The sequence below is a fragment of the Echinops telfairi genome, unplaced genomic scaffold, assembly GCF_000313985.2.
Source record: "Echinops telfairi isolate 266 unplaced genomic scaffold, ASM31398v2 ScPeMD7_53;HRSCAF=182, whole genome shotgun sequence".
NCBI classification, from domain to species: Eukaryota; Metazoa; Chordata; class Mammalia; order Afrosoricida; family Tenrecidae; genus Echinops; species Echinops telfairi.
The window spans coordinates 6,526,805-6,544,192 of NW_022103951.1; the positions used below are offsets into that span (position 1 = coordinate 6,526,805).

General features: G+C 36.2%; 1 protein-coding gene across 6 annotated transcripts in view; it reads right to left on the reverse strand.

Annotated features, from left to right (window-relative positions):
• The window catches only part of CNKSR2 (connector enhancer of kinase suppressor of Ras 2), a 294,934-nt gene that overhangs the window by 159,028 nt on the left and 118,518 nt on the right, over positions 1 to 17,388 (reverse strand). For all 6 annotated transcript variants that reach the window (XM_030885794.2, XM_030885793.2, XM_004709920.2 and 3 more), the window contains exons 6-7: positions 12,570 to 12,689; positions 1,376 to 1,435 (exon numbers count right to left, since the gene is read on the reverse strand). In XM_030885794.2, coding sequence (XP_030741654.1) covers positions 1,376 to 1,435; positions 12,570 to 12,689 — 180 coding nt within the window. The remainder of the gene's footprint in view (positions 1 to 1,375; positions 1,436 to 12,569; positions 12,690 to 17,388) is intronic.

Sequence of the window (17,388 nt, forward strand, 5' to 3'; positions counted from 1 at the left end):
AAAAAAAAAGAAGTTTGTTAAATAAATAATGAAATGAATATATGAATAAATGAGAATGATCACTGGCAAGCATATTGTTTCAGTGCTGTACTGTATTTTAAATTTTTAAACAGCTCACAATATGTATTTAATTGATATTCTTGATTCCTATATAACTCATATTTAATACCAAATTATGAAGCCACTGCAGGAATTCGATTGATTTATATTATATGTTTTACCTTAACACAAAACGAAGAGATAAAGGTGGGGAAAAATCAATAAAAGATTAAAAATACTATGTAATTTAGATGAATAGAATGTTAATTTTAAAAAGAAAATTTTGATAAATTGTCAAGATCAATAATAACTTCAGATTAAACTAATTTCATTTCATTCTTCTTTTAAGGAACACTGCACAAACATGTAATTTGTCAGAATCTCTAAATGATATATTAATGCCTGCTTTTAAAACAGAAGGGAAGTCTGGAACAACCAGGTGCAGGAATGCTGATTTATTCTATTCAATTCAAGTATACTGATCAAGTTAATGCCTAATGTGATCATTTCACATTTGTACAGCTTTGTATAGCATAGTCTTGCCCATTTATTAATTGGATTTCCATAGCAATGTAGTGAGGTATGTAGGGCAAATAATATTATTTCCCATTTGGAGTGGAGGAAACTGATGCAATGAGAGGGTAAGTGATTTGCCGAAAGCTATACTGCCATGAAGAAGCAGACCTGGTTATAAGGCAGCTTTCAAGGGCTGGGGACTTCTGGCCCACTGCTTTTCAGTGGTTCTCAGACTTGATCATGTCTCTGACTCATCTAAAAGAGAATCTCTTGTTCAGAAACAGAGGCAAGGCCCTAGAGTTTCTGATTCAACAGGTTTGGGTTGGGTCAGACAATTTGTATTTCTAACCAGTCCTCAAGGTAGGCTGACCACACTGTGGGAACCACTGAGCTGCTCGCTCCTATTCTGCAAGCAATGAAGCATAATTCTACAAGATTCAGAAAGCCTGCCCTACCTAATGTTCCTTTGAGGCATGAAGTAAGTTTCTTAAAATAACCAAAATATTTGACAGATGGAAGTAGATTCTTTTCGATGTCACCATAACTTGTCATGAACCTGAAAATACTTTAGAAAGACACATCTCTGGCCGTGAACAGAAACCATCAGATTAACTTTTAGTAACTAGTTATATCTAAAACAAATACAATGACTGAAATTCCAGTGAAACCAGCAATTATCAACTCATTATGACTTTTTAAGTTGTACTTCTTAATATGCTCATGTTACTCAAAAGTCAATTTCAATTATGTGAAATCTATAAACTGGTAAACAATAAAGGGGAAAAAGACACACCAAAACTTAAAATGCCATGATACTTACATTTTCTGTGGTTCCAGTAATTACATGGAGGCCATCATATGTTGATTTAATATACATACCCTAAGAAAAAGACAGCATCAAGGGGGAAAAGTGAAGCACTTGGAATATTTTCAAATACATTATAACCTTATAAAAAAATCAACAAATTTACACTATGGAATTAAAGTTGTTACATGCCCCTGTGATGGATTTATGATTCAATAATGTCATAAAACTAGTGATAAATTCCTTCCTGGATGTTCTGATTTCTAATGCTTGTGGGAAGTGGCTTGAAGTCAACTTAACCAAATATCTACTTGATAAGTGAATTGCATGATATTTATAAAAATGTTGCATGTTAATTCAATACTCTGAAGAGTTGACTTCATCTTGCACAAAGTCCACACTGTATGTTCCATGGCAAAATTAAAGTTAACAATAGGAGAGTCAAATATTGGTATATACTTGACACACATTATACAACAAAGAATAGGTTTCCAGTGTCATTTAAACTATAACTGGAGACCAACAAATGACAATACTACCTGTATTATCCTTTATATCATATTAATGAAGTTTGAATTACTCTATCTAATCAACTCTTCATGAATATTTAAAAATGTGTGGCAACACCTCCACCTCCATAAAAGAGCAAGATTCTATTTCTACTTTAAAAAAATAAATTTTAGCAAAAACCTCATTAAAATTTAACAATTACTCAGAAATTCTGGAATTGTGCAAACTCTAAGAACAAATAACAAATAAAACAAGAATTTTAAATTATGAGTAGTCATGGGACTTTAAAAGAAAAATATGTATTTTATCATTGACTATAATAATGCTACTATCAGTAGAATTACCTTAAGTCCCATGGGGATGTTCTATAATGTAATAAAACAAAATGATAAAGATGTCTCCAAAAATGAACCAGGGATATATAGAACTAAAAGTTAAATGAATAGATTTGAGTTCTTGCTTGATCATAGCCCTAATACGAGCCTGCCCGGTGCTTGCCCTCATATCACTGAAGATATTGGGAACCATATAACAATGTGATGAAGAAATTAGATGGTTCCTGGCTATCAGGAAAAAGTTTATAGGGTCTTAAAGGTCTTTTCTCAAAACAAGCAGCCATCTAATAGAAAAATCAACCAAGTCCACACAGAAGCAGCACACCAGCATGTGTGATCAAAGGATTGTATATAATAAGATCCAAATCAGAAGAGAGAATTGTACCCAGTACTAAATTCTACACAACCAATTTGCAGAATGCTAAGGATGATGGTAGAAGCCCCCAAAACATTTCCTACATGGACTGAGTCCCTAGTGAATCCCCATTGCCCACAGACTAGGAATATGAACAGTACTAATATCAGACAAAGAATATTGTAAAGAGGGTCTTAGAAACAGTACTTGACTGAAATGTAACACTTTCTCATCAGATCTCTTTTTGTACTCACTTTCAATTTGTCCTAAAGTTTTAATATCATTTGCTTTTTCTTAGATTGATGTCTTTCACTGTTTTATATGATTGTTGTTGCTAGGTCCACTGCCCCCCTCGTTCTTTTTCCTTGTTTCATATGTTTTTCTGTATAGGGAAGCCAAGATTTATGAAGACTAACTGAAATAATAATCCCCTTAGAGGGGAGGGTGAGGAAAATGGAAAGACAAGAACAATGGGTATAAAGAGGAAGAAAATGTTCCAAAGTTGATTGTGGTGATGTTTGCACCATCTTTTTTAATATAATTGAACTATTGAATTGTATGTTGTGTTAATTATAGCTCAATAAACAAATTAATGATAAAAATATCCCAATCAAGTATTAAAATATACTAAATAAAACTTGAAAATTATAGATTCAATTAATGGCTTTTCTTCCCTGCTGAGGAAGATTCTATCATTTTAAAATATCCTTTGGGGGAAAATTAACTAAATTTTATCTATAACAGTGCTTTGCACTGAAAGTCATTGGTTCCGTAAGTGAAAAACATTCATTTTAATGAAATTCAAATTTGGAATAACAGGGATTGAGCAATAGCCAAGAATCCCATTAAGAAAAAGCATACATTAGCACTATGTAAAGCAATTACTATAATGTTAATTTCCCAATGCTTTTTATTAACTATATGTTTCCCAACTAATCTTGTTATCATCTAGTTCATTCCAATTCACAGCCACCCTGTAGGAGAGCTCGGTAGACGTTTTCATAGCCGGTAGAAGTGTCCAGGCTCTCATCCTTCTGGAAGCAGACTGCCACAGCTGTCTCCCTCAGAGCAGCAGCAGGTGCGTTTGAATCACCAACCTTTTGAGTTAACAGCCAAGTACTTGTGGCATTTTGCCACCAGAATCCTAATTGTATGTTTAAATATTTGAATATACATGTACTTCCACTGAAAGCAAGTAAGAGATAAAAATAAAAAAGTATACAACTCCTAAGAAATTATTGGGTGGGCTTTATAGTCTCTGGGTGGCACAAATGATTTGGGCAAATTTATTAAATTAAAGATTGGTGGTTTGAATTCATTCAGCAGTACTGCAGAAGAAAGGTCTGGTCCAATGTTTCCATAAAAATTACAGCCAAGATTCCTGACACAATCACTGAAGACAAAGGGGGTGCATAAGCAAATGTGGTGACGAAAGCTGATGGAGCCTAGCTATCAAAGTATACAGCATCTAGGGTCTTAGAGACTTGAAGGTAAACAAGCGGCCATCAAGCTCAAAAGCAACAAAGTCCACATGGAAAAAGCACACCAGCTAGCGTGACCACGAGGTACCAAAGGGATCAGTTATCAGGCATCAAAGAACAAAAAAACATATTATTGTGTGTTCACCTACCCGATACGATCGCTGAAGACAAATGGGTGCATATGCAAATGTGGTGAAGAAAGCTGATGGAGCGCAACTATCAAAAGATATAGCGTCTAGGGTCTTAAAGGCTTGAAGGCAAACAAGCGGCCATCAAGCTCGGAAGCAACAAAGCCCACATGGAAGAAGCACATCAGCCTGTGTGATCACAAGTTGCTGAAGGGATCAGTTATCAGGCATCAAAGAACAAAAAATCATATCATTGTGAATAAGGGGGAGTGCAGAGTGGGGACCCAAAGCCCATCAGTAGGCAACTGGGCATCCTCTTACAGAAGGGTCATGGAGAAGAGACAGCCAGTCAGGGTGCAGTGTAGCAACAATGAAACATACAACTTCCTCTAGTTCCTAAATGCTTCCCCCCCCTCCCCAGGTATCATGATTCCAATTTTACCTTACAAATAAATCTGGCTAGATCAGAGGATGTACACTGGTACAGATAGATACTGGAAACACAGGGAATCCAGGACAGATGATCCTTTCAGGACCAGTGGTGAGAGTGGTGAAACCGGGTGGGTGGAGTAGAAAGGGGGAACCGATTACAAGGATCTACATATAACCTCCTCTCTGGGGGGCGGACAACAGAAAAGTAGGTGAAGGGAGGCGTCAGACAGTGCAAGATATGACAAAATAATAATTTATAAATTATCTAGGGTTCATGAGGGAGTGGGGAGCAGGGACGGAGGGGAAAAAATGAGGAGATGACGCCAGGGGTTTAAGTGGAGAGCAAATGTTTTGAGAATGGTGAGGGTAACGAATGTACAAATGTGCTTTATACAATTGATGTATGTATGGATTGTAAAAAGAGTTGTATGAGCCCTCAATAAAATTATTTTAATAAAAAGAAAAAAATTAATTAAAGAAAGTAGGAAAAAAATTGTTTTAAATTACAGCCAAGAAAATCCTATAAACCAATTCTACTCTATAATGTGTGGGATCACCATGAGTTGGAATCAACCTGAGAGTAGTGTACTTGGCTTTGGTGTGTTCAGGCTTTGATTCTAAAAGGTCATTTCAATAATGTCATAAGCCTTAAATATTGGTATCGGTTCCCCAAGTGACTGAGCTTAGGTCTCTCATGTGAAACAAAATGAGTGCAATTAAATATGATGATCATTTCCTATTAACTATTTTCTTAATTGAAAGTTTATAATTTTATATTATATAAAATAAACCTTCTTAACAGAAGTATAAATAGGAGTCAGGTATCAATTTGGCTAGTAATCTTTGGCTGTAGCCATGTAGTAATATTGAATTTTAAGCTGGTGACAGGCATATAATGTAGTAGCTTTTAATGTTAATATGTATCCCATTATTTATTGAAAGGTAAGTATAGTGGTGTTACTATAGAACTTAGAAAAAAACAAGATGTTTCCAATCATTCTTCAGGTTTCAGCAAAACTATCATCATTCATCCAAGTCATTACTAATATCTACATGTTACCAACACAGGGACTACTTTAAGTCTTTCATATATTTTTTCAAAATTGACTGTGTGGTAGAGACTATTATGACCTGTTTTAGAGCAAGGAAATGGTAGCTTGCCCAAAGTGGTGAAGTCATTTTTCAAGAATAGGCAATGTAATCCTAGAGTCCACAATCTCAGCTACTATAAAGAGTTATGAGTTTTACACATGTTTATTTGACTTATTATATTATTTCGTAACTAGATATTAGAGTCTAACATTCACTGTTTAACACCTATTCTAAAGGACCCAGACATCTTTAGCACACATGTGCAATGTAAAATATAGTAATAAGGAAATAACTGGGTTTGATATTAACTTTATTTTAATTGTTCATCTTTTTCTGACAAATGCAAGCAGATGTTTATTTTTTCTTTCCGCATTTATTTCAGCACTGTATATTACTGATTATGAAATAAAGGTCTTTAGCAAGAGTGTTAATTAACTTCATAAATCACCAGGTCATAGAGAAAGTCCAGTATCATAGGAAAAAAGTTATAAAACACACCATCGTTATTGAGTTAACAAAAAAATCTTGAGATAATCTGTGATTCTGGAAATAATACTTGCGTGTAATTTGAGAATTTAAAAAAAACTAGCAAATGAGCTTAAACAACTTATGAGGATTAAAAAAAGAGGATTCATCCTAATAACTACATAATTTATATTAATATTATTTTAGATGGATAAAAATTATTTTTAAAAGCTTAAATAAAGGTAGACTTAGCTATATACATAGAGGTCAATCATAAAATCTTATCATAGTCATAACCAATATGATACAAACAACGCATATTTAAAGAATGTCACAGAAAATAGATATTGTTTCTTGCAACACTTTCATTTCCAATCTCAATAAACCATCTGTGATAATTGCTTGTAAGAATCAAATCTGACTTTTTATTTTTCTTATTTCCTTCTAACAAGAAAATGGCCAAATGTAAGGACCAAAAAGAAAGCAAGAGAAGAAACAAGTTGTTTACAAAAACCTCAGACTGATTATCTTCTAAATAATGAACAGTCCACAGAAACACTTCTGATCATCTGTGTGCGAGGTTCAAACAGCAAGAGGACATAAAATTTAAATGGCTATTTTTTCTGGAACAAAGATAATCTCAGGATTTCCTTTCACCAGAACTGCCATTCTGCCTTTGTTCTCAAAAAAAAAAAAAAAAAAATCGATGAATTTTGTAGCTGACTCTTAACTGTTCCCTTTCTCCTGTTCAGTCTGCCAAAATGACATTTGCTTCATTCTGTTTCCAAATGCCAGTTAACCAGCAGGAGCCTAAACAACCTCACAGTCAAGTCCGTGGAACAAGGCATGTTTGGAGACAGTGAAGGTGCTTAAATTGAAAAAGAACTCTCGGAGGCCAAGTGTCTTTCCCCAGGATGCGCCCCCCAACTCAGTCCTATAGATTGAACTGATCCAGTTTTGATATGTTAAGGTAGCCCCAATTTTCCTTACAATAGCTTTCTGCTAGTTATTGTTGTTTAAAATCATTTTAGAAGTAAGTGTTATATCACAAATAAGTTTTAATCATAACTAAGTACTTTGTTTGCCATTCCTTATAATTCTTCAAGGACCTGGAGATCTGAGAAATTCTAAGATATTTGGCTAACTTTGTAAGAAGCCGAGGAATACAGAAGAAAATCTTCAAACTTGGAGGTGCGTATTTTAGGACTGGAATGGTGGGATCAATAACCCAGGAAGCAAAAGAGCAGTATGTAAACAACTGGTTCCTGCGAATAATGAATAATGCATCATTATATAAACATTTGGTTCCTAGAAAAGAATGTGTATAACCTAATCAGCTGGGACCATTCACCTAGGGAGTAAAACTCACTTCCCACTTCCCCAGCTAAATGGCCAACCTTTACATCTCAAAAGACTCAAGAGCTGCAGCCCTATCAAGACTTCTTTGTTCTCCAGTATAAAAACCTCTAACTCCATAGAGACCCCAGGGCGCATTGTATTTTTACTTCCCGCTGTCCAACTCCAGCTGTATTATTCCTCAATAACATTCCTTTTTCTTCACTCCTAACAGAGTACAAGATTTTCTTCTGTGACAGAAACAATCTAAAGTAAGTCCCTGGGTTAAGAACTCCGACTTTCAGAGTAATAGAAGCCTTAGAGTTGCCCTTTCGTATTATGCAAATTTGCCCTCACTTGGGAATGATTGAATCAGCTCCTATTGGCAACAAATTCTTCATCACAATCGCCTACAATTGCTACATGCATCACATTTCAATCACTTAAAAGGTTTCCCTTACACTAACCCAAATTAAACAAACAACAACAACCACCACAACAAAATGGAACTCATTGCCATGGAGTCATTTCTGACCCACTGTGACTCTCAAAGACAGAGTAGACAGAACTGCCTCCCATGGGTTTCCAAGACTGCAGCTCTTTAGTAGAGAAGAAAGCATCATCTTTCTCCTGAGGTGTGTCTAGTGGGTTTGAACCTTTGGACTATACATTTAGTAGCTCAATAACTAACCAACTACATACCCCACCAGAGCTCCACTATAACTCATTGCCATTGAGTTGCTGCAGACTCAGAGCAACTTTACAGCAAAGGGTGGAACTGCCTCTGTGAGTTTCTGAGACTCCAACTCTTTATGGGAGTTGAAAGCCTTGTTTATCTCTCGTGGAGCTGGCTGGGTTTCAAAACTGCTGACCTGAAGATCACAGGATATTGCATAACTACTACACCACCTGGACTCCATAAGGTTGAATTGAACTTGTTCCAACTTACCTACAAAAACAATTTAAAGACACAATGAGGAACAGATCTCATCTGTAACCAGGGGGACTGCCTGTATCTATTTTGTCAGTTGAATAAAAAAGTAATGATCTGTTGTATATGAGACATTCTGTTCTGAGATTGGCAGGCCGTCAAAAAATTTTTCTAAGCTAATTACACCTCATTAAAGCTTAATCCCCTCCCCCTTTCTACTTCTTTCCTTCATTTATCATTTGGATACTTTCTGTGGCTAAGCACAGGCTAAGTGTTACCAAAATCAGCAACTCTATTTAATTCAAATATAAGTGACTAAACTCCCTTAATGGTGGCTGATTTTTAAAAATCACAACCTTGAATAAATTATTTTAAAGTCTTTATTTAGTCTCCTCTCCTATGAATCACCAGAAAAAGTTTTATAAATTCATTTTGAACACATCTCATTTTTCTTTTCTTCCACTGGAATTGTCTTCCCAATTATCCTTCCCCATTGTCCTTTTAACATAAATTTCCCAAAGTAGTTCCTGTTTTAAGTCATTCTCCCCAAATTCTCACACGTTCCTTGACCAATTGCAAATTTGAATGTGGGATCATGGAACAAGCTTTGTTCAGTTGCACTTCATTTAGATTTACCTGGACTTAAGCCCTTCCTCTATTATTTATTATCTATATGTTGTCGAGAAGGAAAATTAATGGCATCTTACTTGGATTTGAAAGGTTTCTTTTGCATAGAATCAAATATTAACTATAAAGAGACTGAACTAAACTGTAAACGCCAGTCAGAAACTGCTCTCTCTCACTTGCATCAAGTCAATACTGACTCATAGCGACCCTAGAGGCAGGATGGAACTGTCCCTGGGAGTTTCCAAGACTGTAACTCTTGGCAGTAATTGAAAACCTCGCTTTTATCCTGAAAAGCTGGGTCAGGTTTTGAACTGCTAACCTTGTAATTAGCAGCCCAACTCATAGACAATAGAAAAGGAGCATTGTCAAACCATTACCTCCTAACTGAAATCCTCAAAAGCCTCCGGGCTAGCAATGGGTAGTAGTGGGGAGAAGGCTACATTATCATTAGCAGCCAGGTTAGAAGTGACCAGTCATCAGTAATAAACTGTGTTAAAATTAGCTAATGGTTAATCTATGTTTCTCCCTCTTCTCTTTATAAGGACTCTTGTGCAGTGAGTTCTGTATTGGGTTGTTAAACACTAGGTCAGCAGTTCAAACCCACCAGCCTCTCTGTGATAATGCTGTCTGCCCTGGTGGTGCAGTGGTTAAATGTTGGGCTGATAATCACAAGGTCAGCAGTTTGAAACCACCAGTTGCTCCACACAAGAAAGACCAGGCTTTCTACTTCTGGAAAGACTTAGTCTCTGAAATTCTACAGGTCACTATGAGTAAATCAACTCACTGGCAGTGAGCAAAGACTTACCGTCTCCAAAACTCTAAGAAGCAGTAGTATTCTGCCCAAAAGGTTCACTATGAGTCAGAATCCATTGGATGGCAGTTGGTTTGGTTTTAGGGTTTTCTTCTTATTATAAGGAGCCTTATTAAACCAAGGGTTAAACTGCGCATTCTAACCAAAACCTTGGTGGTTGGAACCAACCAGCCACTTTGAGGGAGAATTATGTTGTTTTCTGGTACTGTAAAGAATCATGGTCTTAGAAACTCCACAGGGCAGTTGCACTCTGCCTGTGGGGTCACTAGAACTCAGAATCAACTCAGTGGAACTTCTTGTTTTAAGCCCCATTGTACCTAACCTCTTCAGGCCATTTGCTTTTTCTGGAAACAAAATGACCCCCATACATGCATACAGAAACCCTCAAATTGTGGTGAGCTTCTATTTGTAACAATGTAATATAGGGCAAATTGATGTTGTCTCATTTGTAAAATTGGAAAATTAATACCTACTCTGTAAAATTTTGAGAAAATTACTTGGCAAATGGTAGGCATTCCTATTCTTTCCCTTCGATTTTCCAGATTATTTAATTGAATATGGTGCTTAGCATTTTAAAATAATGACAATTCCAGAGAACAGACACATATTTTCCTTCTAAACTAAAAAAAGTAAAAGACATGTCCAGGGATTTGTCTTTATTTAAAGAAATTCAAGATTTCATAAAGTCCATTAATTAGCATTGTATTGACTAGTTTATGTGGCTATTTACAGACACCCAATGATTTCAGTGAAAGTTGGAGGGGATAAAATGAGACTCTCAGAATACCATTATCCTTAAAAGCACAGATGCCTAGAAATAGAAGGGACTTTAAAGGGAGATCTAATTGTAGTCCACCTAGAGATGCCTCTGAAGAAAAGCTTCACAATCTACTTCCTACAATCAGCTATTGAAAACCCTGAAAAACTTGATTCTACTCTGAATAAGAAATGACTCGGTGGAAACTGGTTTTGAGTTTTTAGCCACCCATCCTTGCCCCTTTCCCTTTTACAGATGAAAATACTGATGTCAAAGGTTAAATTTACACCCCCACCACAACACACTAAGAGCATGTAAGCAATTTGTGTGCCAGTGTTTCGACTCCTAGTCTAATATTAGTTAATAATTTTCCATTCTATATATCATGCTTAGAGAGGCTTCTTTCCTTTACAAGTACTGAAAGAGAATATGTAGAAAGAAAAAGTTTTAATATTATAGGTTGACAACTCTCACTGCCAATGAGTTAATGCCAACTTATAGAGACCCTATAGGACAGGGCAGGACTGTTCCTGTAAGCTTCCAAGATTGTACTCTTAACATGAGTAGAAAGCCCCGTCATTCTCCTGAGGAGCAGCTGGTCATTTCAAACTGCTGACCTTGTGATCACAGCCAAACAAGTAACCACAATGCAACCAGGGCTCCTCCTGCTATAGATGGAAGGATCTTTTAAATAAAACTAAACTAAGAATTTAAAACCATAATTACTTCCAATGAGTTTATAAATGTTAGAAATAATCTCTTAAAATGAATCAAAATTATATATAATAGTTATATGCTATGATGATAGCATGCTGGCTATGTCTGACAAGCTGATTTCCACCATTCCAGGAAAACACCCTTAAAAGCCACATTCACTAGCACTATGAACTAAAGATGCCCATAAAGAGATTGCTAAATATTGAGAGACAAGTTAAAATGACTTTATAGAACAGACAGCTTCAGAACTAAAAATCACTGGTGATCAATCACTGAGGGTTTTGCCCTTTGAGGCTGTTGGAAGAAAAAAATTCACATCAGCAGTTAAACATGCTTGGTGTTCCTTAAGAATGTACTACCTGAATTCGATTATTTATGCTAAGTTCCCAAGATTTCTGCTTTCTAAAAAAGTATTAATGGTTCCCATGGAAAAATCCAATTACAAGGAGAAAGTAGACACTGCAGCACTAAGCTAACCTGGAATAACTGTGGAGGAAAGATGCTCTTGACCAAGTTTGTTGCTACTGGTTTTTGTCTCTCTTCCTCCCTCTTTAGCATCAATTTTACAGGCTTTTGCGGGGACTAGAAGCTTATTTAAAAACAGAACAAAACAAAAACCTCTCCCTTGGGTTAAATTTAGAACCAATACACTTTTTAATCAGGTGAACAAAATATAGAAGATGATTATCTTATTACACAATACAAGTAAAAATAGAACGCACGGCTGTAAGCCTATTATTGGCAATATCCACTTGCTTATTTGCCCTCAAAAAGAATAGCTTTGAATTATAAAGAATATGAGTTTTGTTTGGCTTACTCACCCTTGGGAAGAAAGAACTATTAAAATGAGAACAAACTAAAGTAAAACAAACAAGACACCCCCGTAAATGGTGCTTTGGTAGAAAACAATGCGGTGTTTATCATAGAACTTGAATTTCCTTTAAAATTTAAGTAGCACTTTGGTGAGGGGGATAGAAAATTACAAGAAAGCTAAATTATTACCATGGTAAACAGGGTAATTCAAAATGCACCATTTCCGTTTTATTTCATTTTAATTTATCTTCCTAAAACATCTTATCATGAAAACTCGCACTACCTTAACTCCCTAAAGAAAATATAAATCTGCTCAGTGAGTGTTAAAATTCACAGACTGCCGTATTTGGAAGTTGCTTTACCCATGTTATTAACTGTCTGCTGATGAATGATGGCATTGATAAACATGGTATCTCTTACCAGGCCTTCACTTGGCTTGATGTTTGCCAGCTGAATCACTTCCAGGTGGGCAGATTGTGAAACCAGAGGATCTGATGACAGGGATATGATGTGATCACAGACTCCAGAAAGAGTTTTACACTGGAAACAAGAAGGAAAAAGAATGGCAACCACATGTTATAAGTTCACACAAATCACTTTTTGTTATACGTTTTTTGCAAGGAACAATAAAAGCCATAAGAGTTAATTCCAACATGGTATAGAGCAGAGTAGAACTACTTCATAAGGTTTCCAATATCAGCAGGCAAAAAGAGGCCAAGGGCTATGTATTTAATTTTTTTTACGAAACACCCTCATCAGCGCACTGGTTCCTCATGCAGAAAATGGATAGTAAAAATTATTTCATAAGATTTCCCAAAAAAGTCAAATTAAAAATAAAAACGTACTGCCATGGACTCAATTCTGACTCATAACACCCCTACAGGACAGGGTAGAACTGTGGGTTTCTGAGACTGTAGCAGCCCAACGAGTAACCACACCACCACCAAATCAAGATAATGTATTTTCAAAGGAGCTCAATATGACTCCTATGGTTCAATATGGCTCTTAAGACAACACTAAATAAATGCTTTATATTCTCCTCGGTTTTTCTACATTCAAAGGATTCAGTCATTACTCATGGGATGAATTACTTTTTCTCATTTCTGTGGCTTTGTTGACCATCTTACAATGACCAGTAATCTCATTGTCCAGTCTACCAATATGATCATGATGAACAGCTTACATCTATTTCTTCTCTGATGTTTAAGTCCTGATGCTTTCAGAAACCAGTAAGTATTTGAAAGTACCAACAAGAAGACCATACTTCAGAAACAGGGAACCTTATGTTCTGCTGTTGCCTCCTTGCAATTGTCAGTCCTTTTTGAACACGAGGCTCCAAATTAGCATTTTTCATCAGGGCTCACAAATGATATAGCTCACTGGGACCCTATTTCTCTCTCTCTCTCTCTCTCTATATATATATATATATACACACACACATATATTATCATATACATATATGATAATTCCTCTTACAATGTTTAACAGTAGACCTGGGTAAAATGACAAAATGGACACACTTAACACAAAAAAATTGGCTGAACTTCAAATTACTGCTGCTTACAGGAACAAAAACATTATGAGGGGACAGATTTAAATTTTTATTTTCTCTTTTAGGTGTTTAACTATAAAGGTAATGGATATATATAAATGGCCCAATGTAAGTGCATTACAACAGTCAAACTTCACGTAACACACTGGTATTAAGCAACAGTATCTCTCCTGTTTGGGTATTGGTAACACTAAGAATTAGGATAAAAGGAGAAATGGCAAAAATACTAGACTATAGACTTTTATTTTAAAAAAGAAAAAGAAATACCAATCAATCCACCATATTAAATCACAAATTTTTTCAGAGTTTTCTTCTTGAGTGATTTTGTTTATAAATACCTGCTATGGGAATACAAATCATTAGCAAAACATTGGCTTTACCATAAAAAGTTATCAATATTGAATAGATTAAAGATGCCAATAAACAAAAATAAGAGTTAGAAGCAAAACTCTACGAGAATCTTGCTGTCTGCTTCTGAGATAATGTACTAGAAACTTTAAACTGCAGCACTTGCCACTGGAATAAACAAGTCAATTCTAGAAGGAGTTTAAAATGGTCTTGCTTTATTTGCTAATTTTATACTAATCGCTATATTATATTTCAAGCCACTGCAGGAAACTACATTGAGTAGTATGGCACAGTTATAACAAAGTTATTTAATTCACACTTGTAAAAAAATTAATTTGTTCAATTCTGTTCATTCAGTGAAATCATGTAATTTAAAACATAATTATCAATTGCTACAGCGTGTTCTGGAAAAAGAAAACTAATATGCCAAAATACATCCTTTATTATTATAATTTACTATCACACAAGTTATTACTAGATAACATTTGCAGAACATCTACCACATATCTGTCAGAATGCTAAGTACTTTATAGTCATTATCTCCCTTATCGTTATAACAACTCCCTGAAGGAAGTGTTACCTGGGCCAGTATACCAGATGAGAGAGCAAAGTTAAAGAAACAGAGCAAGGTCACTGACTTGGCAGAAGAAGGAGGGTTAGAACTGAGAGTGTGAAAGCCCTGGCTCTATGGAGCAAACTAAAAGCAATTTTAGCAGCAAAAGGCCAACTGAACTCTATCTAGAAGATAACTAGTAGAAAGGAGGTTTCTGTTTTGTTTTGCGTGTGGTAAATTGTAATAGTTACACCAAAGGATTTTAAATTCTGCTTTTGTTTCTAAAAACAGAAGGAAAAATGGAACAAAAATTAAAACACAGTAAATAATATATCTTTAACACAATTAGGGAACATAAAATGACAAAGAGTGTTAAAACTGACTCTTGATTCTGTTGGAAACTACCCAAAATGGTTTAAAGGATTAATGACTGAATAACAATGACAGACAAGGTTAGCTATAATTTCAAGAACCGTTCAAAACTGTAGATAGACATGTCCTACATTTAATGGTGCTGTGTGACTTCTTTTATCTCTTGGGTTGTCATTGTTGTTGTGTTGTTAGGTGCCATCCAGTTGATTCTGACCCATCGTGGCCTTTTGCCCAACAGAATGAACCACTGCCCAGTCCTGCGCCATCTTCTCAATTGTTTCTCTGCCCGAGCCCATTTGTTGCAACCATGGTGTCACTCCATCTAGAGGAGGGCTTTCCTCTCTTTCACTGCCCCTCCACTTTACCAAGCATGATGCCCTTCTCCAGGGACTGGTCTCCCCTGACAACATGTCCACAGTATGAGAGACAACGCCGCATCATCCTTGCTTCTAAGGAGCACTCTGGCCATACTTCTTCCAAGACAGATTTGTAATAATACATCAGCTTTCTTTCATTATCTCTAAATTTATCAGATAATTTTTAGACAAATATGTTAAGTTTAACTATTGCATATAAAAATAAAACATTGAATGTATTCTAAGTGATAAGGCAAGGAATAGGAAAGTGGTCTTATAGTAGCCTCAAAATATACTCAGGCATGATTGACTAATTTACAGTATTTCTACTTATGTTTTTCAAAATAAGTTGAGTACCAGTTCAGTTATTCTTCAAAGAGAACTTGAGCAAATAAATGGAAATATATGATATCTATCATATTCGCAGATCCTACCTGCCCTGATGAATAGGGATGATAAACCAGAGGGCAAGAACCTTGGAGGCCTGTTGGAATTCTGCCTCCAACAGACAGAAAAGCATCAACGTAACGAGTAAATAAATAGTTGCTGAAATGGTACATCTGAAGCTTACAATCTGAAAATTTGATCATGATCTTCTAGGGAGGCATCTAAAAGGCACAGTGGTTACATGTTGAGCTACTAATTATAAGGTCAGCAGTTTGAAACCACCAGCCACTCTAAGGGAGAAAGATGAGTCTTTCTACCCCCATAAAGAGTTACAGTCTTGAAAACTCACAGAGGCAGGTCTACCCTTTCCTATAGGGTTGCTTAAGAGTTGGCATCAATTTGATCAATGCTTTTTGGCTTTTGAGGGGGTTTAGAGAGGCAGGTATCATACTAGCTGCAGGATCTCAGGCAAGTTACTTGATCCCTTTGTGTCTCCGTTTCCTTATTCACAGAATTGGGATAAATTGGTATCTATTTCACAGCAATGTGATCATTGAATGAATAATGTACACTGAGAGCTCAATATATTCCAAGTATTCTTCGAAGCTGTTTCTATGTATTAAATAATTTAATCCTCACAACCTCCCTAAAAATGGATATTATTCTTTATCTTCGTTGTGCAGAAGTGGGAACTGAGGCATCAAGGTGTTTCGAAAATAACTTGATCCTGGTTGCACAGCTTTTAAATGGCAGTACCAAGTTATACTTAGGCAGTTTTGCATCTTTTCATTCTTGCCTATTGTCAGTTATTTTAATACCTAGAGAGCCAAACTTTGTGAGAAACCATTATCAACTAAAATTATATTATGAAATACTAATCGTAATAATAATAATGAAGTCAGTGCCAAACAACGAGAGAAAACCAGTCCTAAATCTGTACCAGCTTTGATGAGCAACACACGGATCAAGATCTGAGCAACATCCCGACCTTCCTGAGACATTTAGGCAACTGTACCTCTATTCCATGAGGGGGCTTCAAAAGTTCATGGCAAAATGGAATTAAAGGAGATTGGAATTTGTCTGTGAAGTTTTTGAAGCCTCCTCGTATGTGCCTGCTGCTTCATCTGCAGGAAGCAAAGCTATGCAGGCTCCCTGAGCAGACGAATGTGTAGTTGGTAGAGGGCAAGCTACTTTCCAGGCTGAAGAATAACAAGGATCTGCACATACCCTGTTTGCCCGAAAGTAAGACATCCCCCCAAAATAAGACCTACTTATAGTTTTGCCTCTCACTGAAATATAAGGCATCCCCCTGAAAATAAGACCTCCCCGAAAATAAGCCCCCCCCAAACTACCGTAATTCTGGACTCTGGACCGTAGTGGCTGGCGCCGCCATGCAGCTCACTGTTGGCCGCAGCGCAGCCGGAGCAGACAGGAAGTGTGAGGTCTCTTTTAATAAAACAATAAACAATAAATGCGTACCATACTCTTCTTCACGGAAAAATAAGACATCCCCTAAAAATAAGACCTAGCACATCTTTGGGAGCAAAAATTAATATAAACCACTGCCTTATTTTGGGGAAACAGGGTACCAGTAGCTCACCTAAGATAAAGGTTAGTAGGAAGAATATTTCATTATATTTGTGTTTTACATTCAAGTAGCGCTATGATGAT